This window comes from Daphnia pulex, chromosome 8 (assembly GCF_021134715.1).
Source record: "Daphnia pulex isolate KAP4 chromosome 8, ASM2113471v1".
NCBI lineage: Eukaryota > Metazoa > Arthropoda > Branchiopoda > Diplostraca > Daphniidae > Daphnia > Daphnia pulex.
In genome coordinates, this window is record NC_060024.1 from 613324 (window position 1) to 631102 (window position 17779).

The 17779-nt window shown below is 38.6% G+C and overlaps 6 protein-coding genes across 18 annotated transcripts; 3 read left to right on the plus strand and 3 right to left on the minus strand.

Annotated features, from left to right (window-relative positions):
- Nucleotides 1–65: 65 nt before the first annotated feature.
- LOC124200455 (ankyrin repeat and SOCS box protein 13-like) lies at nt 66–1982 on the plus strand. 2 transcript variants are annotated; one of them, XM_046596693.1, is made up of 6 exons: nt 66–530; nt 645–812; nt 891–1050; nt 1125–1265; nt 1328–1379; nt 1445–1982. In XM_046596693.1, the coding sequence occupies exons 1-6, from the start codon at nt 453–455 to the stop codon at nt 1713–1715; spliced, it is 870 nt and encodes a 289-aa protein (XP_046452649.1). In that variant the 5' UTR covers nt 66–452; the 3' UTR covers nt 1716–1982. The 2 variants fall into 2 exon arrangements, with proteins under 2 accessions (XP_046452649.1, XP_046452650.1); XM_046596694.1 differs by lacking the exon at nt 645–812.
- Nucleotides 1671–2724, minus strand: LOC124200458 (NOP protein chaperone 1-like). Its single transcript, XM_046596698.1, has 4 exons — nt 2354–2724; nt 2188–2276; nt 1972–2103; nt 1671–1903 (listed from the first exon to the last, which is right to left on the minus strand). Exons 1-4 carry the CDS (start codon nt 2442–2444, stop codon nt 1712–1714), a joined length of 504 nt encoding a protein of 167 aa, XP_046452654.1. The 5' UTR covers nt 2445–2724; the 3' UTR covers nt 1671–1711.
- An 807-nt stretch (nt 2725–3531) lies between these two features.
- LOC124199620 (eukaryotic translation initiation factor 3 subunit D-like) lies at nt 3532–4853 on the plus strand. Its single transcript, XM_046595525.1, has 5 exons — nt 3532–3553; nt 3996–4040; nt 4096–4202; nt 4262–4404; nt 4464–4853. Exons 1-5 carry the CDS (start codon nt 3532–3534, stop codon nt 4819–4821), a joined length of 675 nt encoding a protein of 224 aa, XP_046451481.1. The 3' UTR covers nt 4822–4853.
- A 407-nt stretch (nt 4854–5260) lies between these two features.
- Nucleotides 5261–5718, minus strand: LOC124199622 (uncharacterized protein R102.4-like). Its single transcript, XM_046595527.1, has 2 exons — nt 5513–5718; nt 5261–5405 (listed from the first exon to the last, which is right to left on the minus strand). Exons 1-2 carry the CDS (start codon nt 5716–5718, stop codon nt 5261–5263), a joined length of 351 nt encoding a protein of 116 aa, XP_046451483.1.
- A 632-nt stretch (nt 5719–6350) lies between these two features.
- On the plus strand, nt 6351–11379 carry LOC124200460 (serrate RNA effector molecule homolog). Of its 10 annotated transcripts, none has more exons than XR_006877316.1 (16): nt 6351–6508; nt 6772–6936; nt 6996–7157; nt 7216–7338; nt 7409–7579; nt 8140–8206; nt 8266–8445; nt 8518–8665; nt 8733–9055; nt 9122–9262; nt 9354–9866; nt 9947–10071; nt 10136–10432; nt 10498–10653; nt 10770–10935; nt 11083–11379. XR_006877316.1 is itself a non-coding variant. In XM_046596702.1 (15 exons), the coding sequence occupies exons 2-15, from the start codon at nt 6800–6802 to the stop codon at nt 11144–11146; spliced, it is 2607 nt and encodes an 868-aa protein (XP_046452658.1). In that variant the 5' UTR covers nt 6351–6508; nt 6772–6799; the 3' UTR covers nt 11147–11379. The 10 variants fall into 10 exon arrangements, 6 of the variants coding, with proteins under 6 accessions (XP_046452658.1, XP_046452662.1, XP_046452660.1 ...); XR_006877318.1 differs by having other exon boundaries at nt 8521–8665; XR_006877317.1 differs by having other exon boundaries at nt 6999–7157.
- Nucleotides 11380–11483: 104 nt separating this feature from the next.
- Nucleotides 11484–17723, minus strand: LOC124200459 (mitogen-activated protein kinase kinase kinase 15-like). Of its 3 annotated transcripts, XM_046596699.1 has the most exons (18): nt 17530–17723; nt 17247–17464; nt 16987–17181; nt 16538–16878; nt 16166–16467; nt 15365–15918; nt 15015–15306; nt 14580–14958; nt 14276–14510; nt 14068–14207; nt 13860–13994; nt 13658–13759; nt 13114–13543; nt 12851–12901; nt 12611–12760; nt 12414–12548; nt 12145–12346; nt 11484–12073 (listed from the first exon to the last, which is right to left on the minus strand). In XM_046596699.1, exons 2-18 carry the CDS (start codon nt 17451–17453, stop codon nt 11862–11864), a joined length of 4062 nt encoding a protein of 1353 aa, XP_046452655.1. In that variant the 5' UTR covers nt 17454–17464; nt 17530–17723; the 3' UTR covers nt 11484–11861. The 3 variants fall into 3 exon arrangements, with proteins under 3 accessions (XP_046452655.1, XP_046452656.1, XP_046452657.1); XM_046596700.1 differs by having other exon boundaries at nt 17247–17723; XM_046596701.1 differs by lacking the exons at nt 11484–12073; nt 12145–12346; nt 12414–12548; nt 12611–12760; nt 12851–12901 and having other exon boundaries at nt 13080–13543; nt 17530–17713.
- Between the last annotated feature and the right edge of the window lie 56 nt (nt 17724–17779).

The following is a 17779-nucleotide window of genomic DNA, read 5'->3' on the forward strand; positions in this document are numbered from 1 at the left end:
TCTAGATTAGACCCGTCTGGTGACCAAATTCAGTCAGGTTTGCAACTGGACTGTACTTGCAATTAATTAACGACGAATGAATGTTAACGGTGCTGAACCGTTGTTAAATTTTAAATTGCAGACTTGCAGTTTTGAATTTGAAAAAAAAAATAAATATTTGCAAATTACTTGTTGCGACACTAGTGCCCTCTGACATTAGCACAACTTGCCGCTAGAGGAGGACTCCAAGATTTTTTTTATCAAACCGTGCACGATTTTGTTCCAGTGATCTATCTCATTTTCTGTGGCATCTGTTTTTGTTTTGTGTCATGTAAATTTTCCAAACAAAAACAAGGTCGGAAAAGAGTTCATTTTCTGCAACTTCTACACTTCCATTTTTGAATAACTGACTCGTTAAGGTGTGAAGAAGGAGGCAAAACATGAAATGAACTGAACAGTGGATTTAATTATTGATGCAATTTCAAAAATCGGAAATGGACCGCCTTTTAACTGAATGGCATCTTAACGAATCTCTCCAGAACAGGCACCCTGTATGTTATAACCAGCTACTTAGTTTATTTTATATTTATTTTATATTGTTTTGATTTTAATTGTTTGTTGTATACAAATAAATTTGGTATCATTGATTGTAAATTTATTCTTAGATGCATTATGCAGCAAAAAAGGGGAATATTGAAGTAATGAAAGCACTTATTAGTCGGGGCTATGTAGTGAATTGCATGACACCAACAGAACTAGTCACTCCTTTACATGAAGCAAGTTCAAAAGGGAATGTAGCTGCTGTGCAGTTCTTAATAGAAGAAGGTGCATGGGTAAGGAGTTCAATTTGATTGCTGTTTATCCTTCCTGTTTTCTCATACCTGAAGCTAATGTTTTCATCATGCCAACAGATTAATGCCAGAAATATTGATGGTGCAACTCCACTGTGTGTGGCCTGTGCTGCAGGCCAAACAGAAGTAGCCAAGTTGTTGATTGAAAGTAATGCTTCTGTGAATCCCACAATTCTGATTGACCCTTTAAATTCACCTCTTCATGAAGCAGTGATGAAAGGTGAGTTATTTTCAGAATTAATATAGTGTTGTTATTTTCAATTGTTTCATAATGTAATTACTTATATTTGAAAGGTCATATTCAATGTGTGAAACTCTTAATATCTAAAGGAGCAAAATTGAATGCTGCAGATCGACACTATGGAACACCTCTTCATGCAGCATGTGTTGCTTACAAAATTAATTTAGACTGTATTTTGTCATTGATACAAGCAGGTGATTTAACCATTAATGAGCAATTAATTGTTTGTTTCTAGAAAATCTTGCTTTTCTGTTAGGTGCTGATGTCAATGCCACAATAGTACATAAGGCTCCTCTTCATATTGCTGCGTAAGTTCATTAAGGTTCGTATCTATGACTAAAACAAAATTAACGTAATTTTTGTGCCAAGGCAGATATCGTAACCTGTTTTCGGTGGTGCAGTTGCTGCTGAATTATGGTGCTGATGTATACATGAGAGACAACTTGGGAAAACGTCCTAAAGAGTTGGCTAAACCCAATTCAGCTGTTAAAAGGCTATTGCATGATTATGAAATCAATCCCAGAACTCTTAGTGATTGCTGTCGGTTAGCAATTCTTCAGTCTTTTGTTGTAGGGAAAAATTCAATGGTCATTAAACAATTAGGACTTCCGAAGAAGATTATACAATTTATTTTCAGTTGTTAGACATCAAGAACAATTTCACTTTTCTGCTCTACATAATCCTTCTCTATAACTTCAACTAAATTTGATTTAACACTAGATCCTGGAAATTTGATATTGTTTTCATCAATGGGGCCATGATTTGTTTCTGTGCCTAAATTTGTTGAGGGGACTGAACAGTCTGAGTCTGTGTCTTCATAGAGGGCTACATCCTATTGGGAAAGCAATTAAGAGTTTAACCTTTTGTATAGATTCAGCATTAATTTATGTGAATACAAACCATTTCTATTACTGGTCCACTCGCCCCATCTATATTTTGTATATCATAGATGGTTTTTTTATTCGGATCACTCAAAATTTCTTCTTGAACTTTGACATTTGCTTTCATTATTTGAGGTAGAAATTCTTTAACCTAAAGTACACAATTTTCTCAAGCTTAAGGAAACTCTTGGTCTTATTAAATTAATTCTGATCTAAAATCTGTTTCTATGTTTACCCTCTGCAAAGACAGAGATGGCTGGATTTTAAAAGTTCCATTAGAACGCTTTTTTTCTTGTAGAAGAGAGAAAACAAGATTTTCTTTTGCTGCAAACAGATAAAGAAGTAAATTTTAATACATATGTTTACCTAACATAAAAACTAATTAACTTGGGAAAACGTACTTTTAACTTTCGAACCTTCTACATCGAGCAGTGCTGTGGAATGCCGAGTGGACTTTAAAAGACCATCTTGTGAACCTAAATCAGATGTCATTTTTCCGTAGTTAGAATCAGAACCTTCGAAGACGAGTGGCTTTTGTCAATAATCAATTAATTTTGTGGAAAAATCCAATGAAATCCGCCTAGCACGTGTCCAAATTTTGTAAGGCGTAAACACAATTAATTATCGATTATTGTAAACCATCGATATCTACGAAAAAAAATGATAGGCCTAGGCCTACTAAAAACTAATGAAGAATTATGTTAGTAATTTGCTGAACCCGCTGAACCATTTGTTTATACAATCGGTTTGCACGATAAAAAATAGTTTCGAATAGAAGGAGATGACTGAGATTTTAATTTTAATTTTATTCGTAGTGTGTGTAGTTTCCCGATAGGGATTTATCGGCAAACGACCCTGTCTCCTCCCACCCACCACCCCACCCCACCCGACCCCACTCTACCCACCTCCTACTCCGACTGTGCGACGACGTCTCTTTCTTCTACGGCTCGATAGCTGTTTTCGGGGTTTTTTACTCGATTTCTCTCTGGGAGGTGGCGCTGTTCCTCTCGGAGAGATAGGGAAACGATTTTCGTTTGGGGGGTTCCATTGTTCTTTTATGCGATTTGCGGGGGTTTTCGTCACGGTATTCAAATTGCGACCGTCTTGTAGAGGGGATGCTTTTACATTGCAACGTCGTGATCCCGCTTTGATTGAGATAATGGGGTCGTTGTGATTTAAATGTAAAAAATAATCGCTTATTTTTAGTTAGTTTTTCTCCCGACAGGTGGTTCTGACGCCAATCCATAATTCAAGGCCGTCGAACTTCAACGCGGCCTTGGATTGGATTCAAAAACAAAACAAAAACAAAACAAGGCTGGCTGCTAATCAATCAAATCAACTGAATCAAGGCAAGTTTAAAGCAAAATGTAGTCAAATTTTAAATAATGTAGGTAGTATAATCCTTTGATTGTAAATTATTTTCCCTACTACGTAAAGCTGGTACAATAGCCGTACGGTTTTTTATATACCGTAAAGCATTCATTCATCATGGAGTCCAGGTATAAATAATTAAATTCTGTTGGTCTCTTATTGAAATAAAATTGTCCTTACTTAACGAAATTCAACTTTGGATATATCAATGGATGATTTACGATGTGATGGTAGAACAATGCTGGATTATCACCCTATAATTCTTGAAACTACATTAGTTTCCAATGCCAGTGGATCGGCAAGGCTGAGACTTGCAAACTCATCAACATCTGGAAAATGAAATTTGCAAATTCCTACAAAGATCCTATGCTTCAGGTGATACTTAATTAATTTATGTCAACTTTCTTTATTGACACGACAGCAATGTTGGGTCATGTATGTTGACATATTGATATAGCTGATGTGATATTTCCACCAATCAACAATTTCTCATGAAACATTTTAATGGTATTAAAAAAGATCATGAATCAATGTGGAGGGAACCCTTATGATGCAGTGTCATTGGCTGAGAAATCGGCCCTTTATGCAACACAAATTCCATCTATTAAAAAAGCAACCATGGACGGATGTCAACATGAACTGGAGCTCTCAGATGATCCTTATGATACCAAGAGACTAAACACAGAGAACATTCCTTGTGTACTGACTTTGATGAAGGTTTGTAGGTTAAAACTTTGAATTTGAAATAAATAGTCTAATACTAAGTTTTCAGGAGGTGGTGTCCTGGTGGCACGTTGCGAACATGACGCTGTCACCGTTGGATCGGCTGGTGATAACCAATTTATCAACATCAAAGCTCTTAATGAATGGGACTCAAGGGTATGCATATTTACTGTTCGTAATGAAACTGTGTCTTTAAAATAATTTTGTACTTCAAGTTGTCTGGTGAAGTCGAATGGCGCCAGAAACTGGACACTCAGCGAGGTGCTGTTCAGGCCAACGAGCTGAAGAATAATGCATGCAAGCTAGCAAAATGGACTGTGCAAGCTCTGCTCGCCAACTCTGATTGGATTAAATTCGGGTATGTGAAGGCTCCTGTTGTCCTTCGAACATTATTGTAACTAATATTGTTTGCTTCAGATATGTTTCACGTATGCACTTACGAGATACATCGCGTCGTGTAATCCTTGGAACACAGCAGTTCCACCTGTCAGATTTCGCATCGCAAATCAACCTTAATATCGACAATGCTTGGGGCATTCTCCGTTGGATTAATGATTTGTGTATGAAGGAAGAGGATGGCAAATATTTGTTGGTGAAGGATCCTAACAAGCCCGTCATCCGCCTTTACAAGGTGCCCGATAACACGTTTGAGAGCGACGATGAAGCATTTTTCGGAGAAGGAGAAGGTTTGAAACCAATCAATATCGTAACGTGCGTGTGTAACTGCTGGCTTACTTTTATTGCTTGGGTGTTGGCCTCTCTTTTTTTTTACTAGCAAAGATTAAATAAACACGTCCAAGCAGTTAATCAAATTTCCCTACATTTGTACGCCGTGTTACGTTTTGCTTGAATTCGAAGCTCGAGCTTTGTATTTATGTATAATATCTAACCACTAGTGGAAGTGCTTGGCTTCTTGGGGGAAAAAAACCTAATTAGATATGCGACATGACTTAAGGTAGTTTTAAAAAAAGCGCTATAAAACGCATGATTTCATAACGACAACTACGAAATGGTAAATAACAATGTATTCATTTTTTACACATGAATAGAAGACGAGTAACGGCTGATAGAAACAAAAGAACAGCTCTTCCACTAATTCCCCAATCTACAACAATACTACGTTTGTAATGATCGTTACATGGAATAAAGCACTTATGAAGCTTCCAGTTTACTTATACAGCGTTACTTTGATTGATTTCATCAAAAACATACCCTTATTTGTCTTGAGCGAGATTGATGTCTTCAGGTGGGTTACTGCAGTGAACAACAATTATGATGTTCGTTTCAGTCATCGGGTAAGCAAGCCAACGAATATCTTGACCGATCCCGTGAACTTCCTTTTCAGTAGATTCAGCAAATCTTTTCACAATTGAATTAGGGGTAGCACCTGATATGGGCTCGACTTTTAGCATAACCATATTCGTCTCTACGGTATATCGATCAACTTCCACAACGCTTTTTCCAACCTCTTGCGCAGTAACAGCCAATTGACCAATTGTTTGGTGAAAATATGATCTTGAGCTACCCTGGTAGGTCCCTTTGAAAGTGACAAAATTCCGGCTGCGGCCAAAATACCCGCCTGCCGCATTCCTCCTCCAAGTGCTTTTCGACAACGATGAGCCTGAGTATGAGTGTTATTGAATACCTCCAGTTCATGTTGATATCCATCCATGGTTGATATTTTAATAGATGGAATTTATGTTGCATAAAGGGCCGATTTCACAGCAAATGACACTGCATCATAAGGGTTCTCTCCACATTCATGATCTATTTTAATGCCATTAAAATGATTCATGAGAAATTGTTGATTGGTGGAAAAATGAGAAATTGATGATTGGTGGAAATATTGACAAATTCCCCCCAAAAAACCTAAACCCCGTGAAAAAAACACCCTATCGGGAAACTCGCGCGCGAAGCAAGGGATCGGCATGTGTACACACTACGAACGGTGCGATGGTTTAGCCTAGCATGTGGCGCCACGACAATTTAATTTATCATTAGATCAATTAAAGCTATAATTAGGATTAAAATATAAAATTCATAACAAATACAAAATAAATAATAGAATGTAATAGCTAGTTGAATCTTGCTTTTGCCAATGGTGTTAATAAAAAAATCTTTAAGACTACTTTCTTACTAGGTACATTAGAAGTTTAATTCATAAATGATCCAATTATTAGAAAAAAACATTGGTGAAAATATATTTTTTTGTTATCTTATTAGTTATTACAAGAAATTAACTAGCTTAGCGCTTAGCGGCCTTAGCCTATGTCGCTTGTCAGTTGTCTCTCAGCCCAAGCCATGTTCTTCAGTTACTGATTATTCAAATCATAAGGCAGTAACAGTTTTACCCTGCAGGCGACAGCACTTGTATTCCTCAAACTTTCGTTGGCACCAACGGGCAACGGCGTTCTCAGTTTTCTTCTGATCGCGTGGCGAAATCAAACTAAACGCAAATTTGGGTAAAGTTCGAAGAAGATATGAAATTTATGAACATCAATAGTTTTATAGCGAGTTCTGTAACTTTGTGTGTGAAATTAAGTTTTTTATTTTACTTGCGTTGGTATTTGAGTATGCCGGTACATCGAATTGTTCTTATCAAAAATCATCTGCATTTTCGGCCATATTGCCACTTAGTTGGCAGTACTTTTACTTATTAGTTGATTAATTGATGCTTAATATTATAAAACATTAAACTAAAGTTTCCTCTTTTTTTTCTCCATAGCTTAAGAAGTAGGTCACCAACCTGTACCATGGGGGACAGTGATGATGATTATGATCGTCGCAGAAGGGATAAGTTTAGAGGAGAACGAAGTGAGTACCGGGGAGCTGGAGAATCTGGAAGGAGAGAAGAAAGAGGCAATCCTAGGAGAGAAGAGTGGAATGATAGGTTGGTTTGACAAATGCTCTGTTATTTTTAAGCTGTTTAGTCCAATGCATGTTTCAAAGTAGAGGCATCATGGAACCGAGAAGAGGTGAATCTTGGTCTCAAAGAGGGTCTCGTTCTCAACCACGTCACGAATATCGCGAATCTTACAGAGGTCGTGAAAGATACAGCCCAGCAGGTGGGTATGATGCACCACAAGCTCCAAAAAGGATGAGGCCTGACTGGTATGTTTTTCATACTAATATTATGCTGCCATTTATTAATCTTGTAAAATGGTTTTAGGGAAGACAGGCGCTATGGATTTGATGCTGGTTATGGGCCCAACATTGGCTCTTCATGGGGTCAGAATGAACCAGTCATTAATACTCCACCAAACGCTGGAAACTTTAGTGGATCTTCTTCAAGGTAATGTTTTTATGGTAATTGTTAGTTGTGTAGGGTTAATAATAATAATAAATAATGCCTGATTTTCCAGAGGGGAAGAATTTCCTACTCAACCACCAATGATGTCCTTTAAAGCTTTTCTGGCTGCCCACGATGATTCAATCTCTGACGAAGAAGCAGTTAAAAAGTATGCCGAGTACAAGCTAGAATTTCGTCGTCAGCAGCTGAATGAATTTTTCACAAGCCACAAGGATGAAGAGTGGTATGTTTTTGCTTGTTTTTTTTCTTGTTTTTACAAGTGTTAATATCAAATTTAATCAATATTTTAAGAATTTCTTATAAGTTTTCTTTTAAAGACTTGTGTGTTGTGTATTGCATTGAATTTTTCTGGTAACTAAATTATTTATAAGTTTTGCCGCGTGTAATCGGATTTCGGATAACCAATTTACATATATTTAATCCCCCCTGTTTTTCAGCCGATTGACATAGCTGCTATTGACGTCCCTCCGTTTATTTCAACCATCTCCGACCTTTCTATAAGGTGCCATACCATCTGTCAAAAGCTACTTGAAAATCAATTTTTTAACTGTGTGAACATGAAATGAACAGATCTCCAAAGTGTGCGTTAGAGTAGGGTTCAACTGCGCGCAATGCAGTGGTCAGTTAGTAGCTAGGTTATAAAAAATCCGTACCGGGAGAACAGGTGAGGGAAATCTTGGCCTCTTGAAAAGTGTGGTCCCTAGCTGGTTATTTTAATTCGAAGTTTTCAACATTAATTCTGTTACTAATTTGTTTTATTATATTTTCCTCGAACGAATGTAGGTTTAAGTTGAAATATCACCCGGAAGAGAATCAAAAACGGAAGAACGAGCATAAAGCTCATATTGAAGTAAGTTGTCTCTAATTTTGACAGATTCTGGTTGTAACTAATCAATTAATTCAATATAGTTACGCATGAAAACTATTTTGGATTTAATGGCTGAGGGTTCTTTTGATCAAGTGACTATCGATGCGGATCAGTCAGAAAAGCTAGTAAAACTTCTTGACACCGTGGTAATTAAACTCGAAGGTGGGAATGAGTTAGATCTTCAGGTCCTTGACAACCCTCCTCAACCAACCGCCGATAAGGTTTGTCTATTTAATTTCCTTTAATTGGTTATAACTGATTTTTTAAAAATCATTTCACTTTCATAATTGAAGCAGCCTATTAAAATCCAAGAGAAGGTTATCAAGGAGATTGAAGATAAAGAAAATGATGATTTGGGCGAAGGCGACGATGCTAAAGAAGATGGTGTGATCGAGGACTCCAAAATGGAAATTAGCTCTGACCCAAAAAGTCCTAATAACAGTAGGAATTCATTGTTATTAATTTTTGACGCACTGCCTTACCAGTATTTTTTATATTTATTTTATAGGTGGCAAAAGAAAACGAAGCGGATTTGAATCGGATAGTGGAAGCGACTGGGAGCGGGAAGGAAAGGAACAATCGGAAATATCTGAAGCTCCTCAAAGCCCTGATGGTAAGCCAGCTGGTGGTGAGGGTAGTCCTAGGGAAACCGAAGCAGCTGATGAAATTCCAGTAAAAGATGATGCCAAAGAAAAAGTTGATGAAGATGAAAGCAAGGAGGAAGAAAAAAAGGAAAATGGCGGGCCAGTTCTTCCCCGAGAATTGCATCGGACTGCCTCCATATTTCTCCGTAATTTGGCACCTACCATTACCAAACTGGAAGTCGAAGCGGTAATGAGAGTTTCTAATTTTTTTTGTTAGATTCAGTTTTCTAATCTTTAGCTTTGTTTAATGAAGATGTGCAAACGGTATCCTGGATTTTTACGTGCTGCTATTGCTGATCCTCAGCCAGAACGCAGATGGTTTCGCCGTGGTTGGGTGACGTTTGAGCGCAATGTTAACATCAAAGAGATTTGTTGGAATTTGAACAACATTCGAGTATGTTTCTATAAGTAACAATTAATTACTGTATGACTAATGGGTAATATTAACTGTTTTTTTTTTTTTTTTTTTTTTTTTAAATTTTTAGCTACGTGACACCGAATTGGGAGCCATTGTGAACCGGGATCTAAGTCGTCGCATCCGTACCGTTAGTGGCATAACATCGCATAAACAAGTTGTGAGGAACGACATTCGTTTAGCAGCCAAAATCATCCAAAACTTAGATGCACGTTTGGGACTATGGGCTGAGGAAGAGAATGATAAAGCTAAACATTCTTCGGTCGCTGATTCTACACTTACTTTCTCTGGCACCAGTCGCAACCCGGTTCTGAACAACATAACCGATTTTTTGATCGAAGAAGCTTCTGCTGAAGAGGAAGAGCTCTTGGGTGCCTCAGCTAATGAAGAAGGCGAAGAAGCTGAAGCAGCTGCAGGATTGACTAGAGACGACGAACTTATTAAAGTGCTGGATCGTCTGCTCTTCTACTTGCGTATTGTTCACTCGGTTGATTACTACAATCATTGCGAATATCCGAATGAAGATGAAATGCCGAACCGATGTGGCATTATGCATGCTCGTGGAATTCCTCCGTCATCCAAAGTAATATCGCCTGTGCGAAAGCATAAATTTAAAAAGAATGTTGTTTTTTTAGTTGAAACATGTATTTATTCGGAATGTAGGTTACCCAAAATGAAATCAATGACTATTGTCGATCTTTCGAGAATAAGATTGCATCATTTCTGGAGCCAATCAAACGGCTAAGTGATGAAGAAGCGAGTAAATTGGGTTTGAAAGAATCGAAAGCGTAAGGAATTCTTTTTTATTACTTTTTCTTGCGACATTTTACATAATTATACATTTTGTTTCAGCGAGGTCGAAAAGTTCGTTGCTGCCAACACACAGGAACTTGCCAAAGACAAATGGCTATGCCCTCTATCTGGCAAAAAGTTTAAGGGTCCGGATTTCGTTCGCAAACATGTTTTTAACAAACATGCTGAAAAGATTGATGAGGTGCGAAAGGATGTTGAATATTTCAACAACTACTTGCGTGACCCTAAAAGGCCGCAATTGCCCGAGCATCCTGGAAATCGAGCTGCCGGGGTGAGACCATCGCCAATGAATGAGTCCCAAAGAGGCGAGCATTTCGGTCCACCTGGAGGTTTCGGGTTAGTGATAATAATTTCCTTCTTATTAAATATGTTTGTTAATCTCTTTCATATTCTCAAATTAGATATGGTGCTTTCAATTACGGTGGAGGAAGAGGAGGTTATGGTGGAGGTGGTTTCGGAGGACCGCCACAGATCAATAGCTTTAGTAACGCTGGCGGAGGAGGAGGCAGGGATTTCGGATTTGGCGGACGAAATAACCGCGGAGGCAGAGGCCGTGGGTAAGTGATTTTCTTCTTCGATTTCATGAGTTTTACCATGTTTTCGGGAAGATTAGAGGTTGTACTGGGATTTGGGTTTGACAAAGTCTAAAGCTCAGCTGTATGACTTGTTGCAGGCCCCAACAATCCTCGTATGAAGGTCGGACAATAATTGGCTATGATGACGTTGATACTCCAGCTGACTTCGACGTCTTCTAATAAAGAACAGGCTACCCTCCAAACGTTGTTTTCTTTGCTTTCGTTTGAATACCAGAAACAGTTGCTTTCCTTCCCTTTTAAGCGGTAATTCACATTTCCATAATCATTTCCAATCGTTAGCCGGCCTTGAACAAGTTTAATAAAAGCAGGGCATTATGCTTGGCTAAATGATTACTAAATGAAACTCTGATTTAAAAAAAAAATTGTATTTGTATATTTATTTTTCTATAGCGGTGGACCTCGTCACATGTCCCACTACCGGGATCTCGATCGCCCCAACGACGAAGAATTTTGAACCAACTTGGAATTAAGACGTAACCGCCGCGCGTTGATTCTCCTACTGTTTAATTTGATCCTTGATTTTATCTGACCAACACCTTCTGTGCTGTGCTGTCTTCATTTTTAGTTTACAAATTTGTGGATGCATTGATGCACATTCATTTCTTTCATTTTGTCAATCAGTCGTCAATTGTCGAGATCGCCGGGCTTTTGTTTGTATTACAAAAAGAACCGTAACTTTAACTACAAGTGAATTGGTAGATATACGTTTCTTTTTTCTGGTATTTCCCAAACAGAATTGCTAATTAAACATCTATAAATGACGAGAAAGCACAAATATTTACGCTAGTAAATATAATTTGCTGCACTTTATTCAAACCGGGAGATAAAATTATTGCCATGAATTAAAGAAAAGAATTGTAAAAGTGGAGCAGAAAGGTTTGGGATGAGTGAAATGGCACATAGAAGATGACTTTTAAACATTCCAAGTAAAAGCAAAAAAACACAACATTTTATATAAATTCTAACAACATAAAAGATCTTGTTGGCAGAGACTCAGAGAGCTCTGCAGATCCTTTTCTGTTTACTGGTGACAATAGTACAACTAAAAACTTCAGAAAGAGCGTAGTTTCATTGGCCGACTATGAGGTTAATTACACAATAATTATGCGCTTTTTGTTTTGTTTGATTCGGCTGAACGTGCGGTTTTCTTGTTATACTCATTGATAGATTTAAGCAATATTCGATTGAGCTCGTTGTTCTAAAATTGCTCTCCACAGACGCAATTCGGTACCACCACGCAAGCCAATTCGTCGAAGGTCTTCCCTTGTAAAGAATTCTATCACGTCAATAAGTATGTATCCTTCCGAAGTAAACAAAGCTATGTCACATTCCTCTACATTATTCGACTGCAACCAGGAAACTAGCGCAGAATCAATTTCACCTAATCCAAGAAAGTAACAAGTATTTTAATAAAGTCACCAGACAAATAGGTATAATATTTAAAAAATATACTTGGAATTGCCTGAACTTGCAACGGCCTTGGCGGTAGAAGTTGCTGTATCAGTTGCCTCTGTAGTTGTTGTTCCGACAAAGTCGTCCGTAAGGTATCTTGGTAACTGCGCTGAGTATCCACTAATTCCTGCATTAAACGCAAATTGTCGCGCCGCAGAGTTTCTAAGGCATTCTTGAGCTCTTCCCGAAAACGTTCATTCTCCTAAATATAGATATTAGTTTTAAAAAAAGAAGGAAATAATCACTGCAAAATTTAAATAACTGACAACCGTTGATTCTTTGGGGGATTTGTTCGAATTGATGGTAGAAACACCTGAAGTCGATCCTTCTTCGACTCTTTCACGCGCTTCCTCCCAGTTTCCAACGGGTTTCCCCTCGCCCGCTCCATCAACTCGATCATCCATCTTGAGATGAAGACAAATGTGAAATTATTCCGGTTTGAATACAACATTTTCCAATAGTATACTTTAATCCGTCTGGATTCCCCACCGGCTAGGTTAGCACCTAACTCTGGACTCAAAACGGTTATAGCTGCTTGCACTGCGCTACGTACTAAGTTGTCAAGCGCAAACATCCAATGAGGTTTGATGCTGTGCATTCGTAAAACGGCATTGACCTGCAAAATGAACGAAAATGCATCTGATAAACTGTTCAAAGTGAAACCAAAGTCATTTGAATGGTAATAGAAAAAGATAGCAATCATTACCGCATCCTGGAACAGGTACAGAGCTAACTGGATGTGATTGAGCGCAAAAATCTGTCGGCATATTGGACAAAGAAGTAAATTTTTATTCACTCTGGCTGGCAGACCTTTTTTTTTCCTTTTCAAAAGTGTATGGTTGCCTTTGACCCGATATATACCAAAGGCACATACCTACGGTGTATACACTTTTGAAAAGGAAAGGCCTGCCGGCCAGATAAGACAAACTTAATAATTCAAGGTGGTTTATAAGTATAGTATTATAGTACATCAAAGTCAACTTCTTCCCGAAGGGTACTGATAGCTGCTTCAATGGCTGACTTGTTTTGTTCTGGGATGAAGTCGCGCAGACCTCGCATCAATGTCAGTAAATGTGGTGCGGTGAGTGGAGTTTGTCCTACTTCTTTTTCCAGGGAACGAAGCCAAACTTCACAAATTTTCTTCCCATCTTGCGATAAGACACGCGTCAACGTTTGTCTTCGCTGCGAATCTTTCTTAAGGGTGTAAAACCCATCTTCAGGAGAAAGTTCGACACCTTCGCCCAGGATGCCTCCGCCTTTGGTAGAACAACCGTCCACCTCAGGACTAAGAGGAAAGGGACTCAAATATCCTGATGATGGGCCAGTATTTGTCCCATGGCTATTTGCAGAACTTCGCCTTCCACATATCAGAGGGTCCTCATCCAGTGACATTACAGTGCTAGAAATAAAACAACCACCAAAGCAAAATAGTATTGTTATGTTATTCTTGCTCAAACCCTGACTGATGAAGAGATCTAAGTAGATGGAAAACAAGCTCTTAAATGTGGATTACCTGGTTGTAAAGCTTAATTGTGCAGGGATGGTGACGGGTGATGACATTGGCGAATGTATGGATGTGTTGGCCGGACTTGTTTTGGTCATGTAGGCGAAACCACTGAAAATGCCACACCAAGCAAATGAATCGCGAAGAATGAGACGAGATTATACGAAGGAAAGCAAAGATTAAGGATATTAACAATTATTGCCAATAATACTTTTCTTCAGGAGAACTAGCCATTCTTGGCAAGTGACTACCACGTTCTGTCCGGAGCATGGACCGATCGCCAACGGGAACAGAAACGCTTCGACTATATTCTTGGTTAGATGGAAGTCGACCCATTTTTTTCTTCCTAAAAAACAACGACACATTTCAGGCTACAGTCTGTTGATTTAACCGAATGTGTAATAATAAATAGGACGAACTCTGATAAAAAGTTTTCCTCCATCAGTTCTGCGGCAGTTGCTCGTCGATCTGGATCGGGTTCGAAGCAGCGCAAAATAAAATGCTTGGCTCTTTCAGACATTTCTACAGGAATTTCCGGATGCATTTTGTAATAGCCGACCTAAACATAAGACAACTCTTGTAGGTTTGCGATAGTAAAAACAAGGCGACGAGCGTGTGGTGTTTTACCTTGAACATGGCAGCCTCGGGTGATCCCAATTCGATGAACGGAGGTTTGCCAGTTGCCATTTCAACTATCGTACAACCAAGGGACCAAATGTCAGCTGGGGCACCATAACCCCTTTGACCTTTGTCGATAACTTCCGGCGCCATATATTGTAGAGTTCCTGTGAATGTTTCCGTACTGAGACAAAGACCAGCAAGGCGCTTTGATGTTCCAAAATCAGAAATCTTTACAACACCACTTGTTTAATAAAAAGGAATTAGTAACAGAATAATTGGTATTACTGATACCTACAACATTTAAAAATACCTGTACGTATTGACGAGAACATTGTCGCCTTTGATGTCCCGATGCACGATTTTTTGGTCATGAAGGTATTTCAAGCCTTGCAGAATCTGTCGTGTATAATAAGCAATAGTTGCCTCATTCTCTTTCAAGGGGCCCCATTTTGATCGCAATAGCTCGGATAGACTGCCTCCTGGAACTTGCTCCATAAAAATTTTGAAAAATCCCCCTTCAGAGATGGAGCCCAGATATTTGACGATATTCCTATGGCGCAATTGAGAGTGGAGTCTAATCTCTTCGTGAAGGGGTTGCACTTCGCCGATATCTTTTTCTGGTACTTCTTTGACAGCAATCCGCACTTGTGTATTGAAGTCGCGAGCAGCATACACCACGCCGTAGGTTCCTGTTCAACATGCTTCAAGTTAATTTTAAATTCAACTAGACTGAAATTTCAATTACCTTTTCCCAACACAACCCGCCTACTCTGGTCATCGAGTTCGTATTCATAACGAATAGCTCCCGGGGTCAAGTCACTATCGAGATCTGTAAAAGCTTCTCCCAGATCGGCTGTGAGTTGAAGAACAAGATCATAAAACATTTGACGACACGCGGCCGATGGAAAGATCATTTGAAAATCATCTGAGTTTTGGTGGACGTAAAGGAAGAGACACCGTTCATCGCGCTTGTAAAGCGACACACTTTTGATCATTTCGGCAGTAAATAGCCAATGGTGGACTTGTCGACATTTCCCCTTTAGATGAGAAAAACATAATCAAATAAAGCTACAAAATGTTTACAATTAAACTTACTAATAAACTGTCCAAACACATGTTCCAGATTTCCAGAGACTTTTCCTCCGCCCCGAGATGGACATTGACATAAGATGGCATGAATACTTTGGTGGGTTCCACGATTACAATAGGAAATCGAATGGTTTCTTCCGTTTCAGCCTTCGTAGCTTCAACAAAATATTCTAACCAGAAATTGAAGACTTGCTCTTCAGGAGATGGCGTTGATTCACCGGCTGCACTTGCACTTTCGTCCGTTTTATGGCGAAAGCGATTGATCAGTGTGATGTTACCAATGGTGGATTTTAAATGCCAATTCGGAGGTTTGAGTTTGAACATGCATTCTGCTGCCTGGACGGCTTTGCCATAATCTTCGGCCAGAACACAGATCTCGAAAAACGTCGCCACGTCCCAATAATCTTTCAACGATGACAGGGATCCTTTCCGTCCTATCAAATTATTTAGCACCATACCAATGTGCTGCAACTCCTCCGACTTGGAAAACTCGTTCCCCGCGATAACCAGTAAGGTAGCCAAATTTATTCCCGCGTACTCATTGGGTTGCACTTCAAAGCCTAAAATTAGAAAAAAAAAAAAAAAAAAATGTATAAATAAATATTTAATTTCTCTACATTACTTTTCGTGGTACTACAAGTGTAACACATCAATTGAACATAAATAAAACACATTTTTAATGCAACACAATAATCTAAACTTACCTTAAAGCTATCCAACGACAGTTTACAAAAATTGCAATAAAAAAAAACTATTACTAAATAAAATAGAGGATAACAAAACAACAACCACCAAATGGATACGGACCTTTCCTATACCAGTGGATGGCATTCTGCAAACTATCCATGTCAATATGTTGTGATTCGACGAAGATATCTTTATAAATACGTCCACATAGGCAAAGAATATCGGGTACATGATTTTCTTTTTTTTCAAGCGCCTTTTTCATTACTTCCAAAGCTCTCTCCCGATCTCCTTCTCGATTTCTGCGATTAAGAGCGAAAGCATACAAATGCCGTATTGCTGGTGTGTGTGTGTAATGACGGCGGTTTGGTACCGTTTTTAGATCCTCTAATAATGTCACCATTGCATCGTAGTCTTGCACCTCTCTAGATTTTGGGGTTAAATAAACTCGTCAGTGCTTTTCTTAACCACTGTGTACGCTTTAACAATTTATACCTGAAGGATATTAACATATTGAGAATAACATCGCCGGAGAGAATATTTGGATCGTCAAGCCTCCTCCTCATACCCTGAAGGGCCCTGATCAATTCTTGACCAGTCCATGTTTCTCTAGCCTTTCTTAAATCTGCAAGGAATTTCTCTTTCATATGAGCCTTTGACTGCACTTCAACATCTTGCAGAAGTCTTCTCAGCTTAATTGATAACTGGATTTTGAACCCTGGTTCTGGTCCAGATTCCTCTCCACATCCCAAACGGGCAGTGGAAGGATCAGTTTCAACACATGTGCCACATTCCAGAGTACGATATGACACAAATGTGTAATTGCTGCAAGACCTCTGAGAAAAACATTATTAAAAAAAAAATGTTCATTCATTATTACTAAAAATTCTGTCTCATTAATTAAATATTGAGTTATTTTGTCACCTAACTATGTTATGACATACCTTAAGCATTAGAGTAAGTCCTGGGTCTTTATCATTATAGAGTAAGATGTTTTCCTTCATGCCAAAACTTTCTCGCACACCCAAGTGATAAAATAAGGCACTTTGTTGAACTTGATTTGATAAATCTACTAGGGCGACATCAGCATTGTAAAAAGTTTCCAGAATAGTTGTCTCACCAAAATCAAGCTTTTCAAACTAAATATCCAATATAAAACAAAATAATAATAATAAGTATTTCAAATAATTCACAAATTTCAAACCTGGACATGATGGCAATTAGCATTTACTGCAGCAGTTGCTTGCCGTACTTCATCAAATGCTTTTTTTCTGTGGCTTAGATATTCACTTTGATTGAGGTCAATTACACAAACAGCATCCATCCTTAATCTGCCTGCTATTGGAGTAACACCACCAGGTCCGTGACCAGATGTGTCGCTTCGACGATCAGAACCAACACTATCCGTCATTGTTTTGATTCCTACTCATTAATAGCAGATTCATGGACGTAACTGATTATAATCTACACGAGGATGTATATATTACTTGCGCCATGTAATAATCCGTTCTTCGTAAAATTGGTTTAGGAAAGTTAATAATCAGAGCAGCTGTCTACGAATTACATGAAGTAACGAGCTGTGTCCTTGATACTGATTAAAGATTAACACGATATATGAGTAATAGGACCACTGGACCACTCAAACTACTGTTACTGTGTTACAAAAGTGGAAAGACTGTCGAAAACGAATTCCGCTAGGAGCGCTGCCTGTCACATTTTTTTTTGCGTTGTTTCTTC